Consider the following 23190-nt stretch of genomic DNA (forward strand, 5'->3'; position numbering starts at 1 on the left):
CTGGCTGTTTGTCTTCTGACTGAATCACGGCTACATTTAGTGGATAGTGACCGATGAAAATTAGCATGGCCATACGAGGAGCTTTGTTTGTTTTAACTGCAATGCTTTTATTGAGTGATATTTGGAGATTTTCTATGGGGGAGATGTTTGGGGCTTTTAGTAGCACAGCGTGGTGCAAGTGAATGAGATGGAAATGAAGGCGATTAGCATATTCACAGTGGTATCAAACTGTCAAGCTGCGACACCTCAACACCATTAAACACTGAGAAGTTTATTTGCTAAAAAAGGATTGTACATTTAGCTAGGTTTTAAGCTTTTACGTCCGTCAGTCAGTCTAATTTTACCAAGATTTCTATTGTAGAGAAAGGAAAATAGCATAAAATGCTTATGTTTACTCATTTCATTAAGTGCTTCATTTCAACATAGTAAATGTGTGTACTCAAACTGTGTAATTTATTAATATGAGATCAATGTTTTAGTCGTTTCTCATCAATATGTGTCAATGAACACATTTCCTGCGCTATAAGTCACCAGATGTCCTCTCTTGCAGGCATTGATTCAGTAAAGAGACTCTGTACTGGTCATTTGGTGACTAACTATGAAACATTCGCGCTGCAACACACATGAACATGCCGCAGCATGGCTCATTAGATAAACCAACAGATGTGTTTGTTCTTCTTCTATCAAATCACATTAAATGGATAGTTCACCCAAAATGAAAATTATTCAATAATCTCAGGTTGTTCCAAACCTATAGGGCTTTGTTCATTTTGTGGAAGGCAGAAGATTCTTGTTTTAAGAATAAAAAACTCTTCAAAATACTGAAAGTGATACAAGAGACCACTTAAAGTAGCACTACTATGTTGACAATGGTCAACTATACAATATGTATATGTTCATTAAAGTATGTTTATTAACCTGTTAGGCCTATAAAGAAGTTAATATGAAAATAAAATGTCGAGTGTGAGGAAAGTTGAATCTGTTTAATGAGTTGGTCAATCTTTTTTTTATTACTTTAGGACTGCAAGTGATTGCTATGTCAGAGAGAAGTTCGACCACAAAGAATACAGCAGACGGAGGTTATATGGTAAGCCTATGATGTATAATTTATTAAAATATCATGCCTTATAATACGTTTGACAATGCCATGCAGCTTTCATAAAACATCCTTTCATGCATTGCTTTTGAACGCTACACCATGATTTCAGACTATATTTGTTTCTAGCCAGGACATTTTTTTTAAATTATGCTTTTTGATTACTTGAATTCAGGATCACGATTCAAAGATGTCGGATGAGCATAGAGACACGGATGATTCGTCGGAGAAAACGCCAAGTAGGATGTCCAGATCTCCGCAGAAATCCTCCAAAAGACCAAAGACAGTACCTGTGAAAGTCACACTGCTAGATGGATCTGCCTATGAGACCGGGGTGGAGGTACAGCAGTTGCTTGCGTGCGCTAAAACTAATTTGTGGTGTTTTGAAGAAACATGGTGCTAGATCTCTAGGGCTCTCAGCTATTTCACATACTGTTGTGCTGTATTCCTTTGTCAAGTCAACCACACCTCTGCCGACTGCTTAACCAGCTAGATTAGTTGTGTTTTGTCCAGTAGAGTTGAGCAGTGTAGCTGAGAAACTATATCCTGATTGGATATCTCATCTGATTGATCAGATATTTGTCAATATTTATAGATTAGCTAAGTAGTATTCTTTTGAAGTACGATTATTTTCTATCACAATAAATTATAATCATAATTTAGAAGTATTTTATCTGACAAATAAAAATAGTAAAATATCTTGTTTAATATTGTATTCATTAATATTCATATGCACAAATATTACAATAGTTAGTTTATTTTGCATGTTTTAAAATGTTATGTATATATGTGTTTTTGATAGAAATTAGTACTTTTATTCAGCAAGGATGCAATTAAAGTGATCAAAAGGGAAGGTAAAGGCATTTATGTTACAAAAGATTTCTATGTCAAATAAATGCTGTCCTATTGATAAAAAAAAAAAAGAATCACGGTTTCCACAAAAATATTAAGCAGCACAACTGTTTTCAACATTGATTATAATAAGAAATGTTTCTTGAGCATCAAATCATATTAGAATGATTTATGAAGGATCATGTGATCTTACTGGCTACTTTTGAAAGGTATGGTTATTACAATTATATAATTATCCTGAAATTTTTTCAGGCTTTCATCTCAATTTTCTATATTATGTATTATTATTTTCAGTCAATAGAAACAATAATCATAATTTAGAAGTAGTCTACTTGACAAGATTCAACATTTAGTAAAAATCTAGTTTAACATATTTAATCACAGTCAGGGGCGTAAATTTCATCGGACAGTAGGGGGGGACAATAAACATAAAATTTCTCAAGAGCAATTTTTGAAGGGGACACAAATAATACAGCCACAATTTTACTTATAAAGGATATATGTAACGTAATGTTACACAGAAGAAAACCTTACTACTATTATTAGTGTAGCATGTAGACTGCCATTATGCTCAATGTTTCTCTTTGGTTCAATAAAAAAAAAAACTTACTAAATTGACCAAAATATTCAAAATCATTTATTTATTGGAATATTTTTGAAGTTTTTTACAACCAAGTCACCAAAATACGATGAATATACTTTGAGCAAACCCCAACACACAACAGTAAATCTTCTAGCCTTATTACAGTTCACATATTCTTATCACACGGTTAATTGTTGTTGGTGTGGGTGACATAGTATCCAACAAACTATTGTAAACAAGCTACCAAACACGCTAGGTAACATTATAATTGCTAAAATAGCTCACGGAAAAAAAAAATCATGTTATCATCTTGCTTTTTTTGTTATGACTAATTACTCAGCGTCGTCAGCATTAAAGCAAAAATAACCACTTCATCCGATGTTTTTGAATAAAATAGCCTTAACAGCCTACTTTCTAGAGCTCCTCTTAACTACCGTCTGTCTTCTCTCCCGCCGGCGCCGCCGGATTTCTACACGCACGAGTGTGACGTGCGCGGTGGACCAAACCACTGTGAGGCAAGGGAGGGGTGACTCAAAATGTTTCTAAACTTAAAACGCCTGTTTGCGTTTGTATTGCTTTAATTGTTAAACAATTATTTAAAAAATATATCATTTATTTACAATACTTAGAGTGGTATTTAATTATATTTTTTGGGGGGGACAGCACTCAGATAAGGGGGGTCATGTCCCCCCCGTCCCCCCCGCGATTTACGCCCCTGATCACAGTATTCATTTGCATTAAAATAACAATACACTAACTCAATAAGAATACACAAAATATTTGAGGAAACTTGTTAGCTCAATTTTTTTTAAGTAAACTAACTCTCTCTTTTTTTTAAGTTAGTAGAACTTAAAATTTTTGTGACAAGTGGGGTGGGGCCGAGAGCCATGGAAGCGGAGCACAGGTGTCTGTCATTAACAATCCCGTCTCCAGCATCCCTTCGCTCCCTCGTCCAACTCATCATAATGTTAATTACATACAGTTCATTTACAGAAACATCACATTCAGGTCTTAGTTAAATGTTAGATAGCAAATAACACATGCTTTTATAACTAACAAAGAGACTGTCATTACATACTTGCTTTTATATAATCAAACAGAGTCTTAAATTAAAGTCTTAAAAGTTTTGCAAACTATCCTCAACCTAACCACAGGCTCTACTCTTCACCACAGTGGTAACCCTATAAAACAGACATAACAGAACCCCCTGTAAATCATAACACAACATTAAACATTAACTCCTTATGTTAATCTTGTGCAAAAACACACAAAATAACATTTAATTTTAACATTTATTTATACAGTCTGACGCAAAGCATGCTGGGAATTAGAAATTGGCTGCAACTCAACTCAATTATATTAAGTTCAACTTACTACAATGCAATTTTGAGGCTTTTTTCTATTTAGTACAATGAACTTTCATTATTATTTGAGTGAAACTAACTTAATTTCACTGTTTGGTTTTAGATGTTTATATTTACTAAAAAATATACTAAAAAATTTAAACTGATTTGAACTGATAATGAAAAAGTTTGAAGTAACTGATTCAATGAAATGATTAAAACTTCCCAAATCTATCTGCATTTTTGCTACTGAGGCGTAAAGGTAGGCAATGTTTTTCATAAACACTTTTTTTCACTTGATGTGAAACTTTCTTCACATCCTGATAGCAATCAATAACGTAAAATGTACATAAAATATACATATATCTTCTGTGGAAGTCTCAGGACAAAAAAAAAAAAAAAAATGTTTGTCCATATTCAGACCAAATAGGATAGGATGTTCTACTTGCCTGTCAACATATGTATTTGCATACCTCCGCACACCCTGCTCACGCAGACATCACACCTCACAGCATCACAGCCTTCCCGTAAGAGCTGTACAGAGTTGTAGACAGACCAGATCATATTCGAGTCGGCGCAGACCACAAAACGAATTGGACACATTTGAATTCTGCACAGAATGCTGTATTTTAAAGCAAAATAGAGGAGATTAGGAGGAAAAAGATAGAAGGAAACCAAAGCTTTACCGAGCTCAGAGGCTCTGGCCGAGCTGTGATATATAAACTAAATGCTATTGGCTATTTTAAAAAAAGGGACAGGGCTGTTTGATATATCCCGCCCTGTCTTCCTGTTTCAGTTGAAATTACGTCAACACACTGAAAAATGCTGCACGTTCCAAGACTCTTCAGTGGGCCTTTAAGAGATGGTCACCTGTCACGTTCTACCTGGAGCTGTTCACGTCCTCAGACATGGACTTATGCATTTCTATAACACTATCAACGGCGAAATTAATCTGCAGCAGTCAGGTGGTACATGTAAAGCCCTGGGTATACTTCAGCCGCCCTCGTTCGTGCACCGTCCGCATGACTTAATTTTCGGCCGGCCGCACACCCTGCTGTTGCGTGTGCAACAGTGACCGAAGAGTCCACTAGGTGGCAATATGCACAGTACTGTGCATAATGTGCAGTCGTTGAAGAAGACGTTTAAAAAACTAGACGAATAAACTAAGAAGCATGCCTTCTCCATCGTTTTTGCGCGCAAGATGAAGTGTACCCGGGCCTTAAGAGCTCTGTCAGTTGTTTACATTCATTATTATTGTAATGTTATGTGCTTTGAGACATGAGGTAATTTAACACCGTCTCTCATGACATCTTGTAGACTGTGCTCTGGCTGTGCGTTCATTTGTTCCCTTTTGTGGGAACTATCGACGCTACGTCGAATGACGCGATGGGTTCCCATTGCGTCATTCGACGTAGCGTCTCGTTCCCTTACTCAGGGAACAAGGGTTACACCAGTAACCCGTGACGTTTTGAAGGAGGCGTGGCTTTGGAGAGCGCTCTACAAGGAGGGTGGGATCAGATAAAAAGCTAGCTTGCTATTTATTGCCTCACTGAAATTGCCTACCCTACCTTTAATTTAGAGGTGCTATGAAAATATATCAGTTTTAGCACTCTCATACTCAAGAGAGCATGTGTGAAACTAATCACCTGTGTTTTGAAAACTTATCAGCAAAACAAAAGCAAATTAGAATCACTGCTATATTAATTATATATCATTAATATTCGTTTATATCTCCTTCAAAAAAGTATATTGCAAATATTTCATGTAATTTATACACATAAAAAAAAAAAAAAAACGTAACTGAAACTACACTATTGCACCCATACCAACCACCAGCTGTATTGATAATAGGATTAAGTATAGATATAATAATAATAATAAACAAATCAATAAAAAAAAATCACAGGGATTATCCCTGGACCTCACATGATTTCAATCCTTTCATCTGAATTTCAATGCAGCTTCATGTTCCCTACTGCAGTGCTCCTGGGAGTTACAGCACATGAGATATGAATGCTAGTGTGGGCTGATGGGGGCGGGGGTGTTCATTGATAGGTAAAAAGCCCTCCCACACTATAGCTCTCCAGGGAGTGCCACATACTGCTCTGAGATCAGTGCCATGTCTGCCTGTGTGCCCCGGGGGTCTGTTGGCTGATGGATTTCCAGGGTGTATTCAGACATGTCTCTTCTCTGGGGTCTTATTCGTAGCTCTCTGGTAGTGTGTCCCATCCAGTTGCCATTACTGATGCAGCAACACCTACTGAGAGAGACAGACTGTCCAATCTAAAGGTCAAAGGCTGCCTATACTTCCAGTGTTCTACGCTTCACTGAAGGGGAGGAGGATGGGAAATCTATAACTGCAACACGTTAGTGGCCCCATGGAGTAAATAATACTCCAGCATTTCAGAGGAGGGTATACCAGGCTTGTGTATTTGTCATCCTTGGCTAAAGTTCACCCTGATTTTAAAAATTTGTCATCATTTACTCACCCTCAAATTTTAGCCAAAACCTGTTTGACTTTCTTTCTTCCATAGGACACAAAATAATACAATGTCCAAATTGCTCTTTTCCATATAATAATAATAATAATAATACTAAAAAAAGATTTTGATTCACATCTAAACTCCAAGAGGACAAGTGTCAGTTATGACAAGTGTCTGCTTTCAAATGCTCATAAGCCTGTTTATTATTATGATTATTATGAAAATTGAGATTTAGATGTCATCTGAAAGCTGAATAAATAATCCATTGATGTATGGTTTGTTAGGATAGGACAATATTTGAGATACAACTATATGAAAATCTGAAATCTGAGGGTGCAATATTGAGAAATTCGCCTTTAACGTTGTCCAAATGAAGTCCTTAACAGTGCATATCCACTCGAAAATACATTTTTGATATATTTATGGTAGGAAATGTACAAAATATCTTAATGGAACATGATCTTTACTTAATATCCTAATGATTTTTGGCATAAAAGAAAAATTGATAATTTTGACCCATTGTAGGCTATTGCTACAAATATTAATTATTCATTATTAATTACTATTATTTATATTTTGAATTATGTGATATATTATGAATATTATGAATTTGTGTTATAATTTCCACTTTAATCTAAGTTTAGATTAAACTTTTAGTAATTTTGTGTGGTCCACACATTATTTATATTATTTTAATATTATTTCATTTTAATATTAATATTATTTTAACATTTTATTAATTACTATTATTTCATTACCATTACTATTTTGTTATATATATATATATATATATATATATATATATATATATATATATATATATATATATATATATATATATATATATATATATATATATATATATATATATATATTTCAGCTAAATATTTTTTTTATGGTTTTAGTTTTAGTTAACTATAATAATAATATATAAGTTAATTTAAGAATTTGGATGATTGAGATGGATAAATTTACTTTTATAAACCATATTATCAACACAAATCAAGCCTAAAAACAATTTTACAACAGTTTAAAACCAAATATCATTTTTTCATCAAAAAAAAAAAAAACAATATATATATATATATATATATATATATATATATATACACACACACACACACACACACACACACACACACACAGTTTCTCACGGAAGTGAGTACACCCCTCACATTTTTGTAAATATTTTATTATATCTTTTCATGTGACAACACTGAAGAAATGACACTTTGCTACAATTTAAATTAATGAGTGTGCAGCTTGTATAACAGTGTAAATTTGCTGTCCCCTCAAAATAACTCAAGACACAGCCATTAATGTCTAAACCGCTGGCCACAAAAATAAGTACTCTACTAACTTATAAATTGTTTATTTGCTAGTGCTATCAAATCGATTAATTGCAGTTAATCAATCTAACATAAGTTTGTAAATATATAATATGTCCACACACACACACACACACACACACACACACACTGCAGACTTTTATGTTAGATGGGATAAATCACAGTGAATCGATTTGACAGCACCATTATTTGTAATTGAATATGAACACATATTTGTAACGAAATGTAGCGGTTATTAATCAATTTATGGATGAAATATGAATATAATAATTCATAAGGTTATGAATAAATTATGATTCATATATCGACCCAATGGGGAATTAAACATATATTGTGAATCAATTACAACGAATTATAATCAATTACATATATGATTAGTTCTGGTTTAATAATTATTTAGAGAAACTGCTCGTTTGTCCAGCAAACTAAGTCCCTCACAGAATATTATAAACGGAGTTATTCTCTGGCCATGAAAATAACTAAAGCATAAAGCGATCGAAAAACGTTAAAGTGACTTGGGTTTTCCGCTGAAAGAACAAACAGAACAATCGAGCATGAATAACGTTTTAATATATGCAAACTACGAATACAGAGGTTATACATCTAAATATATATACAAGAAAATACACACCTATGTACAAGAATAGAATTAGATAAGGAAAGAGAGAGAAGGCAAGTAGCAAACTCACAACCAGTCCTAAGCCAGCACGGAAATCAGTTTCATCATCTAAGATTGAGAAACGGCAGTATACTTGCATTGGTTGCGTGTGTCGAATTTCAGGTTAGCGCTGGTGCAGTTCGTTGGCTTCCTCCGTTCAGCGGGAAGGTTTGAACTGAGGACGAGAGTGAGTTTCGCTGGAAGATGGCGATCCCGAAGCTGAGCGCGGTGGCAGCGCGTGGTCACCGGAGGGTTCCGGGGAAAACGTGCATGAGATGCTCGTGAGACAATCGGGAGAGAACACACAAGAAATTGTGCGTCTTTGCTTTTATGACAGATAAGCCGACACACCTCCTTGAGGTGGGGTAGCCAATAACATGGGTGCAAAGTTGGCGGGAAAGCTTTCCCATTGTTTGGCCTCACGACTTAATCCAATGATTTATGACTCTCAGATCAGATCTCCAAACGGAGTGTGTTCTTCACAGTATCATTAAACACATAGAAAAATACATTTGTCCGTTTGGTGACATGTCTCAATGAATAGCTCGAGTCCGGAGCTTTGAGAACGAGATCAAACTCGATAGGTCAGAAAGGCATAGGAGAGAAGTTATGGTTTACAGACAAAATTATATCGTTAAAATGCACACTAGCACAAATACACTCATTTAAACACTAGGAAACATGCATAGGCCCTAAAAATATATGAAATATATATTTCAGCATAGTGGTAGTTTACAAATACAGTTGAAAATGTATGATTGTGTGTTTCTGTGTCTGTCTGTGTGTGTGTTTTTGTGTGTCCCTGTGTGTGTGGGGTGTTGGAATGTGGATCTGGTCAGTCTCTGGGGGGGTTTTACAACCCAGTCCAGCATGCTAAAAGCGTTCTGAACATTCCAAAGTTTATTGATTATCCTGATACGTGTGCATACGCTACAGATTCCCCCTTTCGGCCGACGAAGTTCCTGTGCGGACTTCGTTGGACGGTAACCAAGTTCGATGGCACATGGATCCGGATGGTCACGCAGCAGGTGGTTCCTACTGGTCCTTGAGGGAGAGCAGATAAGCACCTGTCCGTGGATTCTTGCATCCCTTTGATCCCTTGGGATAGGATGAAGGCCAGGCCCAGGGCGAGTGCGTACTTGATTGCCACGGAGAGGCAACGGATTGTGTTGGCAGCAGTCCAAGCTCGGGCTCTAGGTGAGCTGGTCAGGACAGGCAGTCGTGAGAGTGCTTGGAGGGCTGCATCAGTGGGAGTACTGTCACTTAGCTGGGACCCCCTTTGTCAATCCTCAGTTCCATTCCTGGATCTAAGGTGTGATTGTGATCCCTGGGGGAAGATGGGATTTCCAGTTCTGACTGGTCCTCTTTGCTTGAGAGACAGTGCACTGCCAGGTGGCTGTGATAAAGGATGGAACTCAGGGGTAAATGGATCCTCTTACTTGGATTGGGCAGCCTGACATGAGTGGCGGTGTTGTGCTGATTGTAGATTACGATGGCAGCATGAGTGGGGGTGTGGATGAGCAGTCGATCACCCACAGTCTCGGCTTGTGTTCCGATAACTGGGGTGCGAGGCTTGGCCGGGCAGCGTGTGTCGCTGGTCATGGGCTGCAACCGGCCCATTCCTTCAGTGTGGTTTCTGAGGAAGAGCTGGTTTGGGCAGAAGTACTGAAAGTCTTTGGTGAAACTACACCTGCGAAAGTGGGGAGCCGGGCACAGCCGTGGGTTGCTGTTGTGGTAGGCATCATAAACTGATGTGTGTTTCTTGGCATGGGTGTTACGTTGCCGCCACCTGACATTGACCATGTCTTTGGGTCTGCCAGTAGCAAAGTCCAGCACAGTTTGTGTAGGATACTGAGGACTCCTATTCATAGCCACTCTGTCCATAGAGAAGCTAATTTCTCGCAGCAGGTCTGTCAACAGAGCTATAACCAGCTGATTTTGGGCAAAGTCATTCTGGAGGACTGTAAACAGTTGCTTCCTTGAGTTCGCAGTTTGGATCAGCAGGAAACTGTGAGTGCGGAGAACCACCGCAATACCTTTCCAGGATTTGCAGGTGGTTTGCAGGGTTTGGCTCTGTGTTGCGAGTTGCTTTCTCAGTTGTAGGCGGAGCTTGTTGTGCTGCTGATGAGGGGAGCAGGCTGTGATGAGACTCAAGTCTCCTGGTTGGTACAGATGCAACGGCAGTGGCACCTGCCGTGCCATCAGTAGTTCTGTGGGGAACACCTGAGTTGACTCCTGTACGGTGTCTGTGATGGCCATGAGCATCAGAGGAGGTTTTACCGTCCAGTCTTTCTGGTCGACTGACCGTGGAAATGTGATTCCTCGGTTTTGCAGTGAAGCTCGGTGCTTTGCGTTTGCAGTCTGGACATGACGGTAAACTTGACATCCTCTGGCGTGCTCTGCCACATCTTGCTGCATGCTGGGCCAGTGCGCCACTTGTTTTAATGTCTCGTCCGTAGTTCTGGTGCCATGGTGTTTGGCACATGGTGTGTCGTGGGTGTATATCAGTTCACCCCTTTTGGCCCTGTGGCAGTACAAGCTTTGGCGCTGTGAGGACATCAGGGACATACTTTAGAAAGTTTATTCCCACACGCAGCATGTGGTCGGTCTCGTGCAGTCGTTTGTTGCTAGGGGCCGCCGTGGGACCAGATGCCGGGAACGGGAGGTTGGAGGGGTCTGAGTGGTGGTACAAAACATTTCGAATGGAAATGTTGGAAAGTTTGGTTGTCAGTGGCAGTGGCAGTAAGGTGGGAAATGTTGCAGGAACAGTCCGCTGGCTGCGGGTTGTTGTTGCCACACTAAGGGTGGGTGAATGGGGTGGGTGTGACCATAGCTTGTTATGCAGTGTGCCAGTCTTGGCAAGGGCATTAGTTTGGTCGTTCACACCTTTGTCACGCCCTGGTTGCTTCAAGCATCTTTTCACCTTTTCCCAGTAAACGATCATGTCGTGTGCTTGGGTGAGGTGATCACGTGTCTGGAACATGTGTTCATGTTTCACCTGCTTGTTGCATTCAGTCTTGAAACCAGTTTGTTTCCAGCCCAGAAGATGGCATGTGAAACAAGGTCTGGCAAAGTGCGAGTCTGTGCACATGAGTTCCCTGATGTTATGAGCTGAGGAGACGTGAAGGGTTTTGAGGGTAGCTGCTGCCTCACCATATTGACATGACTGGGGACCCCACCTGCTGTTCTGTGGTTGGCAGGGTTGGTTTCTTAACCATCGTACCCCTGCATTTGCCTGTGGGATGCCCTCATGGTTGTAGGAACGTCCATCGACATAGGCCGTGGGCATTCCTTGGCACGCATTCTCTTTGAGGTATCTGTGACAGGCTGGTCGCTGTTGTTGGGGTACCAGTATCTCAAGTGTCAACGCTGGTGTGCTGTTATAGCAGTTTTGACAGGCAGCTGAATCTCCGCTCCGTGCAGACTTGTGCTTTCTGGCACGTTGTGGCAGTGGCACCTGCTGGTTCAGCCTCCTGAAGTCGCTGGTGGGTCGCCACTTGCTGTCTGGTTTGACAATGGACCAGGTAGGGGCTGAATAGGTGCTGTTGCATGGGCAGATAACACCTTTTCCTTCTGTTGAATGAACAACCTCCTGTACTGGTTCATGTGGGGCGATGTGACCTTCGTACTGCCTGATTAAGGTGGGAGGAGCATTTGGGTGTGTTGCACTATGCACTGTGTGAAGTTTAGTGAGACCACAGCATAAAGGTCTTTGTCAAATGTCACTTTGAATTTGTGCAAGACGTTTCTGAGTTTTTGACAGTCTGCATCATTCTTTAGCGCACTTGCATCTTTCTGGATCTGTTGGCCTTTAGGCTCAAACCTTGGGAAGGGCTCCTCTGTTGTGGTGTTAGCTGTCAGGTTGGCTGTCAGAGGTGCAGCGCTTTCCTGAGTTTCACAGGCAGGCTGGTTAGCGACTGTGGGTACTGCAAGGTGTTTGTCCTCCATCAGCTCCATTCTGTGCACCTGTTCTGTGGGTACCAGTTTGATGGAAGTGATGGAGATGCTCTTGAAGGATGCTGTGAAACTTGTGTTGCTTAAGCTTCCTTCTGGGACCATGGCAGCTGGTATTAAGTTAATGACTGTTAACTTGCGTTCAAAGTCATAGGGGCCGTGGTCCATTATCCATTCTAGATGGTGGGCTTTGGGAATGCTGATGTCTGTGACCATGCATTCGTTGAGCCAGCTGTGAACTACGTAGGGTGACACTTCAGTTAGCGGTGTGGCTTTTAGAGCAAGTCCAAGTTCCACGCCTTCATGTGACAGTGTGAAGGAGCCCAGCATGTGGCTTAGGGTTTGACCACATTGCCTGTTGAGCCAACCAGCACCCCTTTGGTGTAAGGTGGTACTACAATTTCCTGTATGTTGATCCAAACAGCACCCCCTTTGGTGTAAGGTGGTACTACAAGTTCCTGTATGTTGATCAGGATGCAGACCTGTTGGATAGTCTGGCCTGACAGGAAGTTGGCAGTGTTGACAGGAACAACAGGAAGCTGTACAGTCATTGGGGCCACAACAACTCATTTGCACTGTCCGTATGAGCATTAGAGTGCATCAGGATGTCTGGAAGGACCAGGAAGTGATGGGTTAAATGCCGGTTGTTCCATTTGAAGTTCACAACGCAGATGTCCTTGACGGTCATCATGGTTGACAGACGAAAGTCCAATGGGAAGCGTATTTGCATGTTGACAAATGGGAGGTCCGGTGTTCCTTCAATGAGGGCACTTAACAGCGTGTGGCTGAAGGCTGAGTTGTCTGCCCACAGTGTGAGAATAATGTCTGTTGTAGTTACATCATTCAGCTGTGAGTCTGTCATGACCTTGGAGCAGAGGGAGCTACAGTCTATGGTGGGTTGAAGTGTGCCGGGTAGCGAACTTGAACTGTGCTCAAGACCGGGTTCCCGCGGTTAGCTGGGAGATTTCCCGCGACCTCTGTGACCTGACCGTCTGGCTCAGGTGGCCTGGGTGACTGGGAAGGCAGAAGTTCACACACTTGAGCCCAGATTTTCAGTGGTCTGGCGTTCAATAAGGGCTCAAAACAGTCTAGCAGGCCTTTGTGAGTGGAACAGAGAAACGTGTCCATTTGCGCTACGCACACAGGAGGTACCAGGCTCACTCGACCAATGGTGTGGTGTGTGGGAGCTGTGTGTTCAAGGTGGACCTCATTTGGACTGTGCGACTGCACATTCAGCTCACATCTTTGTGACTTGAGAGTCTGAGTTTGTCTTTCAGCTTCATTTCTCAGTCTTTCAAAAAGGTAAGGACAGGTTTCTGGACAGTGATCGGAGTCTGGGTAACTGGTTGGAATTTCTACAGTCTTTTTAGACGCAGTTCTCTGCTTGGCTTGAGCTTCGTCGACCAAGTCCTCGCGGCTGCTGAATAGACATGCTGCTTGAGCAGGCCAAGGCTGCCAGATGATCACTCACCGCAGGGTGCAGCTCTCGGAGAAGCAGAGGGTTGAAGATGAAATCTTCCTCCGTTGCTGGCTGGTTACGTGCTCCGTAGTACCCTCTTTGCATTCGGCTGTAGAAAGTGTATGGGTTATTCAGTCTGCCCCGTTTTAGGTCCATGGCAGCAGGGAGCCCTTGATCTGATGCAGGGTCAGAAAGCTTTTGGATCAGAACCTGTCGCAGGTGCTGGCAGTTGGATGTGACAGCTGCTGGCGAAGGTTCTTGGCCGTTGGACGTTTTGGGCAGTGGACTTTTAACCCCATTTGGAATTAGGGCTTCTTGACTGGTTAGGGAAACTCGGTGATGTGTGTTTCCCCTCCCATGCCACTTTTCAGTACTCTGTAACCAGTGTCAAGTTCATTCACATAGTCTCTTTGTTGTTTCGGAGCCATAACTCCTTTCTGGGCCTGTTTGAGATGATTTTCACAGGTCAGGGCTTTAGTGTGTCTGTCTTTCAGTGTAGTCTCTGCTTTGGCTAGGGGAGCTTCGCTGTGTTGGAGTTTTCCAGTCAGTTTTCTACGCTCCACCTCCAGGTGGAGCTCTGCAAGGCTTTTGAAGTCTTTGCAGCTCCTCCTGCAGCTCGGGTTTGGATTCGTCCGCTGTCCAACGCTGGTCCTGGGTCTCGACGAGTCGCTGATCGTGGTGGACGATGAATCTGGGCCTGATTCCTCCGGGCGTCCTCCTCCTGGAGCTTGAGGTTGTGGGCGATGGCTCGGATGACTCTCGCCCACTCTTTGTAGCTCGGCATTGGATCGTGGGCCATTAGTCGATTCAGGTTGTCGTCCAGCTGCTCGTTGCTTAGGTGCTGGGGATCCACAGCGTCGTTGGGCAGGATCGTGCTGGTCAGGGAGCCCAACCCGGTCTTGAGTCCGTCCCCATGGGTGCTGGGGCTGGCTGCTCTGAACACGTTAGCTTGCTGTTGGCGAGAGAAAGACAGCACAAACAGAACCAATGCAAGCACGCGCAGGGCTAACGACTTATAATAATGCATGATTATATAATTCTTTGGTTTGGTTCCAGTTAACTGGTGCAGACAGTTAGTGGAATGTAGGCTAGACACTTAATTGTCGATAGCCAAAAGGACCACGCGGGTCAATTTGTGTGGGTGAGTGCCGGATTTGAATAAAGATTTTGACAGGCGGTAGCCCTAAGAGTCCTTTGATGACTCTCGCTGCTCGGTCGTCTATCTATTACTCAGTTTTCCGTGATGGCTCTCACAGGCTCTGCTTTTACATGAACTGAAAGAAACAAACACAGTAGAGAAGCAAAACAGAACAGGGAGGATGCAATTAAATGAGAAATAGAGCAGTAAACAAATAGAAAGGAATCAAAATAGAATCGCAATAAACTAAAACAGAAGGGCTAGAGGGAGAAGTGAAACTTAAACTTCCTATTCCAGCTGGGTTTATGACGGTGTCAGGCGAGTGCACGGTTGCATCATAAAACCTAGAGGGATGGTATGGATCGAGAGCCTAAGGGTTGGCCCGCACCTGAGTAATTGAAGAATATGTAATATTCTGTGGCTTTCAATTAGGTGAAGTGACTGTATGTCGTAGGCCTGGGTGAATCGTGGGTGCTCAGATAAGAACTCAATGGCAGGCCACCTTTCCTCGACGATCAAACACTCTACTGCGGTGTCCGTGGCCACCTGTCCCCTTTGTACCACGGTGCAACCTCTCAAACAGGGAACACCAGCACAATTGCGCACTTTGGCAAGGTATTTGCGCCAACGGCCCGAGTGACCAGTCAAGATTGAGTTTTCCCTGAACTCAGAGTCTGTCCCCTTTACGGGCAGTTACTCCAAACGGGCGGTTCTGTCATGCAGAAGCCTGAGCAGGGAAATTAAACAAAATTGCCGCTTGTTGTCACCCCGGGTCTCGTTGCCTCCCTGTACCTGATACACAACTCGCTGATGTCTTTGCGTGTTGCCCGTGATACGAGGTCAGAATGTCCACGATTCACACACGGTTAGTGTAAGAAGCGCCAGGCCAGGTAGCTCCACTCACTGGAACTCACTGGAGCAACCGTCAGCTCACCCCAGGGCGCTAAAGGGCCTTATCTGCAAGTGCACAAACAGTCAGGTAAACACGACTTAATTGTAAATTTAAACTCAATTTAAATCTTGTTTAAATAGAATTTAACTAAATTAAGTGTGTAGGATAAAAGAGTAGGGGTATAAAAGGAACTAGCTAGAAGCAGAACAAAAGTAAAAATAACATAAAACAAAAACAAATCAGATGCACTTGATTCAAATTTGAATTAAACTCTGTTCAATTAAATTTAAATGAGTGCATAGAATAACAGGATGGGAAAAAGCGAGAAGAGGATAATTCAGAGGCACTTGATTCAAATTTGAATTAAACTTGTTCAATTAAATTTAAATGAGTGCATAGAATAACAGAATGGGAGAAAGAAAAGAGAAAGCCTTCCCTATTTGCAGATTTTTCCTAAAGAGAATTGCTTGTTGATAGCAAAATGCCAACTGATTGACACTACTTAATTTTAAAATTGAATTAAATGTTATTTAATTAAATTCAAAAATAAGTGTATGAAATAAGGGAGGCTTGGGTGTGCGTGAATATTATTGCCAGCCAATAACACACAGGACCCAGAACTAAGAGTGAATAAAATAAAACATTAAGTAATAAAGGAATGAATTTCCAAAGTAAACTAAAGAAATAACTTGAGAGAGAGAAAAGACAAAAGGGAATGGATGAAATAACACAAAGTGGAATAAAAATAAAATACATAAACTCAAATAAAATAAAATAAAGTAGATCTGTGAATACAGGAAAAAGAATACAAGGGAAAAGAGAATTGACTTATCTGACAGTGTCCACCAGGGGGCGCACTCTCAGAAAGTGAATTCCCTTGTTGGAAGGGAAACAATTTAAATTAAAAATTTAAACGTGTTTAAATTAAATTTAAATCAGTAAACCACATTCCAACAATGATTGGAAAGCTTATAACCACCAAAAGCAAATTACTTTTACAACTCCCCGCAGTATAGAGAAGCAAAAGATAACTTGGAGATAATTTCAGTTCAAAGTATGGAGCGGCTTTAACTCAGAACGTCCACGCGGTGGCGTCACTGAGTCCACACAACCAATAAGTAGGGAGGGGTGGCACACCTGGAGCAGACTGCCCTCTGGCGTCTGGTCAGAGTTACTGCATCCCCTTTCTTTAATTCGTGATACAAAAACGAGCGCGCTTGTGGGTTTCTGACCCTTACGCTGTTTTAACTGCACGGTCACGATTACAACTATAGAACCTCAGCGGATTCTTTCATAAATATATGTGTACCCGTTTTACTCACGGGTACACAACTCTGGGAATCAGTCCCTTTGGTGCAAACTTTAATGCACGCGAATATGTAACTTTTGCGGGATTGCTTCGCCGCTGTTACTAATCAACATTGGATCAGAATGCTGATACGAGCTCCAAATTATTACACATCAATCGATAAACCAGACGGACTGCTTTTCCGATTAGATCTGTAACGGGGATCACGTGGTTTTGGGTAGCTAGTCCAAACGACGTAACCCAGGAGCAAACCTGCTATTGTGAATTTTTGGACGACACAAGAAATTCAGATTCAGTAGCGGGTAAATATAATGAGGCCTCGAAAGAGTGGTCGCAGGAATCTCGCCATCGACCCTCTAAACTCGCTGAACACGATTCAATTCGTTTATTCAAGCGGAAATTAATATTCAAAACTGTAACTTACTGCAAAGATTGTCGTCCTTCACAGATACGAGCTTGAGATATCAATGGACTGCAGTGTATTTCCACGGTCAACCAAGGCTATGCCTGCAGTGTTTCTAGACACAAACAGCAGCTTGTTAACGGTGCGTAGTGAGGACCCGTGCGTCTTCTCACTGAATAAAACGCGCATGTAAGTTAAATCATACAAAATTATTCTACATTGCTCTTTTACCGAAAACCAAGTTTAAAACGTTGCTCGCGAATCCTCCACCAAATAATATATGTAACGAAATGTAGCGGTTATTAATCAATTTATGGATGAAATATGAATATAATAATTCATAAGGTTATGAATAAATTATGATTCATATATCGACCCAATGAAATTAAACATATATTGTGAATCAATTACAACGAATTATAATCAATTACATATATGATTAGTTCTGGTTTAATAATTATTTAGAGAAACTGCTCGTTTGTCAGCAAACTAAGTCCCTCACAGAATATTATAAACGGAGTTATTCTCTGGCCATGAAAATAACTAAAGCATCAAGCGATCGAATCAACGTTAAAGTGACTTGGGTTTTCCGCTGAAAGAACAAACAGAACAATCGAGCATGAATAACGTTTTAATATATGCAAACTACGAATACAGAGGTTATACATCTAAATATATATACAAGAAAATACACACCTATGTACAAGAATAGAATTAGATAAGGAAAGAAGAGAGAGAAGGCAAGTAGCAAACTCACAACCAGTCCTAAGCCAGCACGGAAATCAGTTTCATCATCTAAGATTGAGAAACGGCAGTATACTTGCATTGGTTGCGTGTGTCGAATTTCAGGTTAGCGCTGGTGCAGTTCGTTGGCTTCCTCCGTTCAGCGGGAAGGTTTGAACTGAGGACGAGAGTGAGTTTCGCTGGAAGATGGCGATCCCGAAGCTGAGCGCGGTGGCAGCGCGTGGTCACCGGAGGGTTCCGGGGAAAACGTGCATGAGATGCTCGTGAGACAATCGGGAGAGAACACACAAGAAATTGTGCGTCTTTGCTTTTATGACAGATAAGCCGACACACCTCCTTGAGGTGGGGTAGCCAATAACATGGGTGCAAAGTTGGCGGGAAAGCTTTCCCATTGTTTGGCCTCACGACTTAATCCAATGATTTATGACTCTCAGATCAGATCTCCAAACGGAGTGTGTTCTTCACAGTATCATTAAACACATAGAAAAATACATTTGTCCGTTTGGTGACATGTCTCAATGAATAGCTCGAGTCCGGAGCTTTGAAACGAGATCAAACTCGATAGGTCAGAAAGGCATAGGAGAGAAGTTATGGTTTACAGACAAAATTATATCGTTAAAATGCACACTAGCACAAATACACTCATTTAAACACTAGGAAACATGCATAGGCCCTAAAAATATATGAAATATATATTTCAGCATAGTGGTAGTTTACAAATACAGTTGAAAATGTATGATTGTGTGTTTCTGTGTCTGTCTGTGTGTGTGTTTTTGTGTGTCCCTGTGTGTGTGGGGTGTTGGAATGTGGATCTGGTCAGTCTCTGGGGGGGTTTTACAACCCAGTCCAGCATGCTAAAAGCGTTCTGAACATTCCAAAGTTTATTGATTATCCTGATACGTGTGCATACGCTACATATTGATTGTAAATTTTTGCTTGAAAAATCTAAAGCCATTTTCTTAAATTGAGACTTACTTGAAGGCTACATGCAATTTCTGTGTTTAAAAGATTAGTTCACCCAAAAATTAAATTCTGTCATCATTCACTCACCCTCTTGCCGTTCCAAACCTGTATGACTTTATTTCTACTGTGGAACATAAAATAAAATGTTTTAAGCATTGCCTCAATGTTTTTGTGTGTGTGTGCAACAATGGAAGTAAAAATACCTTTTATGTGCCACAGAAGAAAGTAAGTCATACAGGATTGGAACGACACAAGGGTGAGTAAATAATGACAGAATTTCCATTTCTGGGTGAACTATTCATTTAGTTCACCTATTCATTTAAGATATTAAGTATCACCCCCCACCCCCTTCACTTTCATTGTATGGTAATAAAGCAGCTTGAGAGTATTGCTAGACATTTGGTTTTCTTTTCCACAGATGAATGAATGAGTTGAGTGAGTATGGGTGAACTGTCCCTTTAAATATCCTCTGACTCCACTGAAACAATGGCTTATTCTTGAATTGATCACAGAGAGAAGTCTAATATATCTAAAGTAAAAAAGCATGTTAATGAACATTTCATTGTCACATCATCAATAATAAAAATCTTTGCACTCAGAAAACTGTAGATAAAAACAATAGAGCATGTCTCATTACAAGCCTTGCTGATGGAAGCAAGCTGTGAAAGTACAATACTGCCTGAAATCACCAATGGCAACAAATACAGTACTGATGTTAGTCAGAACTCCAAGTACATTTCTGCACCCAGGGATCCTTCAAAATTGAGTCTTTCAAGTGCATTATGTTGGTGTACAAACTATGAAATTACCTTTACATATTAAAATAATGTGCTGTTGTAATTCAGGGGCTCCCTGGCTAACTTAAGAAGCCTTTTATGATAGCACACCTACTCTCTCTTTCTCTCTCCCTCTTAAAAAAAACCTTGTGCTTCAGCCATGAGAGGCCAGGGAGGCGACACACACACACACATGCACAGACTCACACACATAAAACCTCACCATTTCTGTTACCATGGAAACAGCTGCGCTGTATCTCTGTCGCCGCGGGAAACAGCCTCCCTGGGCGGCGAGTGCTCAGTGTTTCTTTAGAAAGGCAAAGCCAGAGCTGGTGTCTCAGGCGTGTTGCATATGCCACTCTTTTGTGCAGAATGACTGGGTGTGGTCAGAAAGGCACACAGATGCTTAGCTATAACTGAGGAGAAATGAGGTTTATTTTTTTGCAGAAACAGTACATAAATCTTCTATCTTATATGTTATTTGAAACATTCATGTAACAAAGGGCAGATGATTCAATTAGTTCAATTTCTTATCTTCTTGACTGTAATCTAAATATATTTATAGTATATTTGCATATATTATTGCCCAGCTCTTAATATTAAGTTAGATATGTAAGGAAATGCATTAAAACTGTAATGCACACTTAGCTGCATGCTTTAAAGTCCCCATGAAATAAATTTTTGTATTTTAATATGAATGTTAGCCTAATAATATGTTAACATGTTGGGTTATCTATAAGCTAGTGTGCTCCAAAACAATGACAAAATTCACAGTTAGAAGATACAAGTGTTCAAAACTTACCATCTCTCACTTCTACCAATATGGATCAATGATTTTGATGACATCACTCTGAATTCAGCTTCGTCCAATCAAATGCTCTCTAGAATCTGAAGCGTCCCGCCCCCTACATTATAAATAGGTGTGGCTGAAATCACTTATTCACACATTTACTCTTTTCTACATGGTGAACGGCACATAGTGCACTATGTAGGGGATAGGGATTGATTCAGACAGTTTGAACATGCTTTCCATTGAAGTCTGGTTTCACGTTAGTGTCACGCGAACTGTCACAGCGTGCACACAGTCTGCTCTGGTCCAGAGACATGATAACACAGAGCGGATCATATGCACTGAAAACATAACAGAACCATTTGAATTGTATGATTAGCATAAGTCTCTTACTGACAGCATATGTGGCGACTTTTGGCCTCTTATTACAAACATCATTGACCAGTGTTTTACTGGTTAATATGAGTCTGGCTAGATAATATGATGTTGACTTGTGTCCTTAAAATTTAAAAATCACCTTCACATTGCATGACAGAATCCCAAGTATCATCATTTATTCAAGAAAAGGTTATCGTGCCCCAGTAAAGAGACGAGCAATGCTCCCGACTTTGATTTAAACCGTAAGGGGGCATTTTCCACAATGACAAACACTAAATCAATCTCTTTTGTGCTTTGTGCTCTTTCTCTGTTCTTCTTTATCTGTGTGTACAGAAGCTTTGCAAAGGACAAGTGTTACTGGATGCGGTATGTGAACATCTCAACCTCTTGGAGAAGGACTACTTCGGCTTAACCTTCAGTGACACGGAGAGCCAAAAGGTCAGCGTTACATCCTCCCATCGTATTTATACAATGTTCTGTCATGAAACTCTAGATGGCTCAGGCTGATAGGTCTTTAACTCAATCTGCTTGTAATCACATCATTCTCTATAGGGTTCAGCTGATTGGTTCCTGCTGTATCAGTAGCCAATGAGCTCGCTGCTCAACCTTCAAATACTTGGTCAGCATTTGCTGTAGCAGTTGGAGGGCACTTTCAGATACCCTCCTCCTTCCCCAGCTCCACCTGTATAGATCTGCTATGGGCAATTCATGTATGCCATATTGTACAGCAGCAGCATGTCTTACTTGCTCACAGCAGCGTGTGGTGTATGTATTGGCAGTAGTAAGTCCCGTACAGCAGCAGCAGCAGCAGCAGAAATAACCAACAGCAGCAGCAGTGTAGCAGATCTATTCCGCCAACACCAAACATATCAACACTGTCATGCCCTGTTTTAAAATTTCTTTTAGTCAGACAGGAGTGTTTTGTTTACCTGCTTTACTAGTTTTCGGCTACTTCCTGTAGCCTTCGTCAGAAGCGTCACGTGATGTTGCTGTGACGTGCGCTCTCTTCGGTTCGTTGAAGACCAGTCTTGCTGCAGCATTTTGGATCAGTTGTAGAGGCTTGATAGTGCATGCTGGAAGGCCAGCCAAGAGAGCATTACAGTAGTCCAGTCTGGATAGAACAAGAGCTTGGACAAGAATTTGTGTGGAATGTTCAGATAGGAAGGGTCTAATCTTCCTGATGTTGTACAAGGCAAATCTGCAGGACCGGGTCGTTGCTGCAACATGATCTGTGAAGGTTAGACCAGCATCCATCACCACTCCAAGGTTTCTGGCTGTCCTGGAAGGAGTGATGGTTGAAGACCCAAGTTGAACTGAAAGGTTGTGATGAAGTGTTGGGTTTGCACCGATCACAAGCAGTTCCGTTTTTGCAAGGTTGAGTTGGAGGTGGTGGTCCTTCATCCAGGCAGAAATGGCTGTCAGGCAGGTTGTGATGCGACCAGCAACCGTCGGATCATCTGGTTGGAATGAGAGGTAGAGTTGTGTGTCATCATCATAACAGTGATGGGAGAAACCATGATCCTGAATGACCGATCCTAGTGATGACGTGTAGATGGAGAAGAGAAGTGGACCAAGCACAGAGCCCTGAGGTACCCCAGTAGCAAGATGATGAGCAAGACAGTAGGGGGCGCAAGCTCTTGTTTAATAGTAAAGCAGGTAAACAAACAACCTGGTCTCATAGGAAAGACGTACCCGTGGGCACGTTTTCGCGAGACACAAAATTACGTACCGACGAGTACATCTTGCTGCAGTTTTCGACAGAAACTAACGCTAGAGGCCGGTAAAGCGTCAATAAGTGCTTTTGCTCATTTTCACACACGGTTTCGATGATGGCCGGGATCGGATTATGGATTCATAAAGACTTGTTTTCGCATCTCCTCGCGCAATATCATGTCACGACTTCAAAACGCTTCTTAACGGAGTGCCCGATTTGTAAATGAACGTACTTTGGACTTTCCGTCTCTATGAGTTTCGCTTTTTTTGGCCGTAACCAAGCTTGCTCGGTAGCTCAGCCGATACG

The 23190-nt window shown here is 41.2% G+C and overlaps 1 protein-coding gene across 1 annotated transcript in view; it reads left to right on the forward strand.

Moving 5' to 3' along the window:
* Positions 1 to 1036: 1036 nt before the first annotated feature.
* The window catches only part of si:dkey-178k16.1 (band 4.1-like protein 1), a 59073-nt gene continuing 36919 nt past the window's right edge, over positions 1037 to 23190 (forward strand). The window contains exons 1-3 of the mRNA XM_067370455.1: positions 1037 to 1087; positions 1272 to 1436; positions 21504 to 21608. Coding sequence (XP_067226556.1) covers positions 1037 to 1087; positions 1272 to 1436; positions 21504 to 21608 — 321 coding nt within the window. The remainder of the gene's footprint in view (positions 1088 to 1271; positions 1437 to 21503; positions 21609 to 23190) is intronic.

Source organism: Chanodichthys erythropterus, chromosome 20 (genome assembly GCF_024489055.1).
Source record: "Chanodichthys erythropterus isolate Z2021 chromosome 20, ASM2448905v1, whole genome shotgun sequence".
Classification (NCBI taxonomy): domain Eukaryota; kingdom Metazoa; phylum Chordata; class Actinopteri; order Cypriniformes; family Xenocyprididae; genus Chanodichthys; species Chanodichthys erythropterus.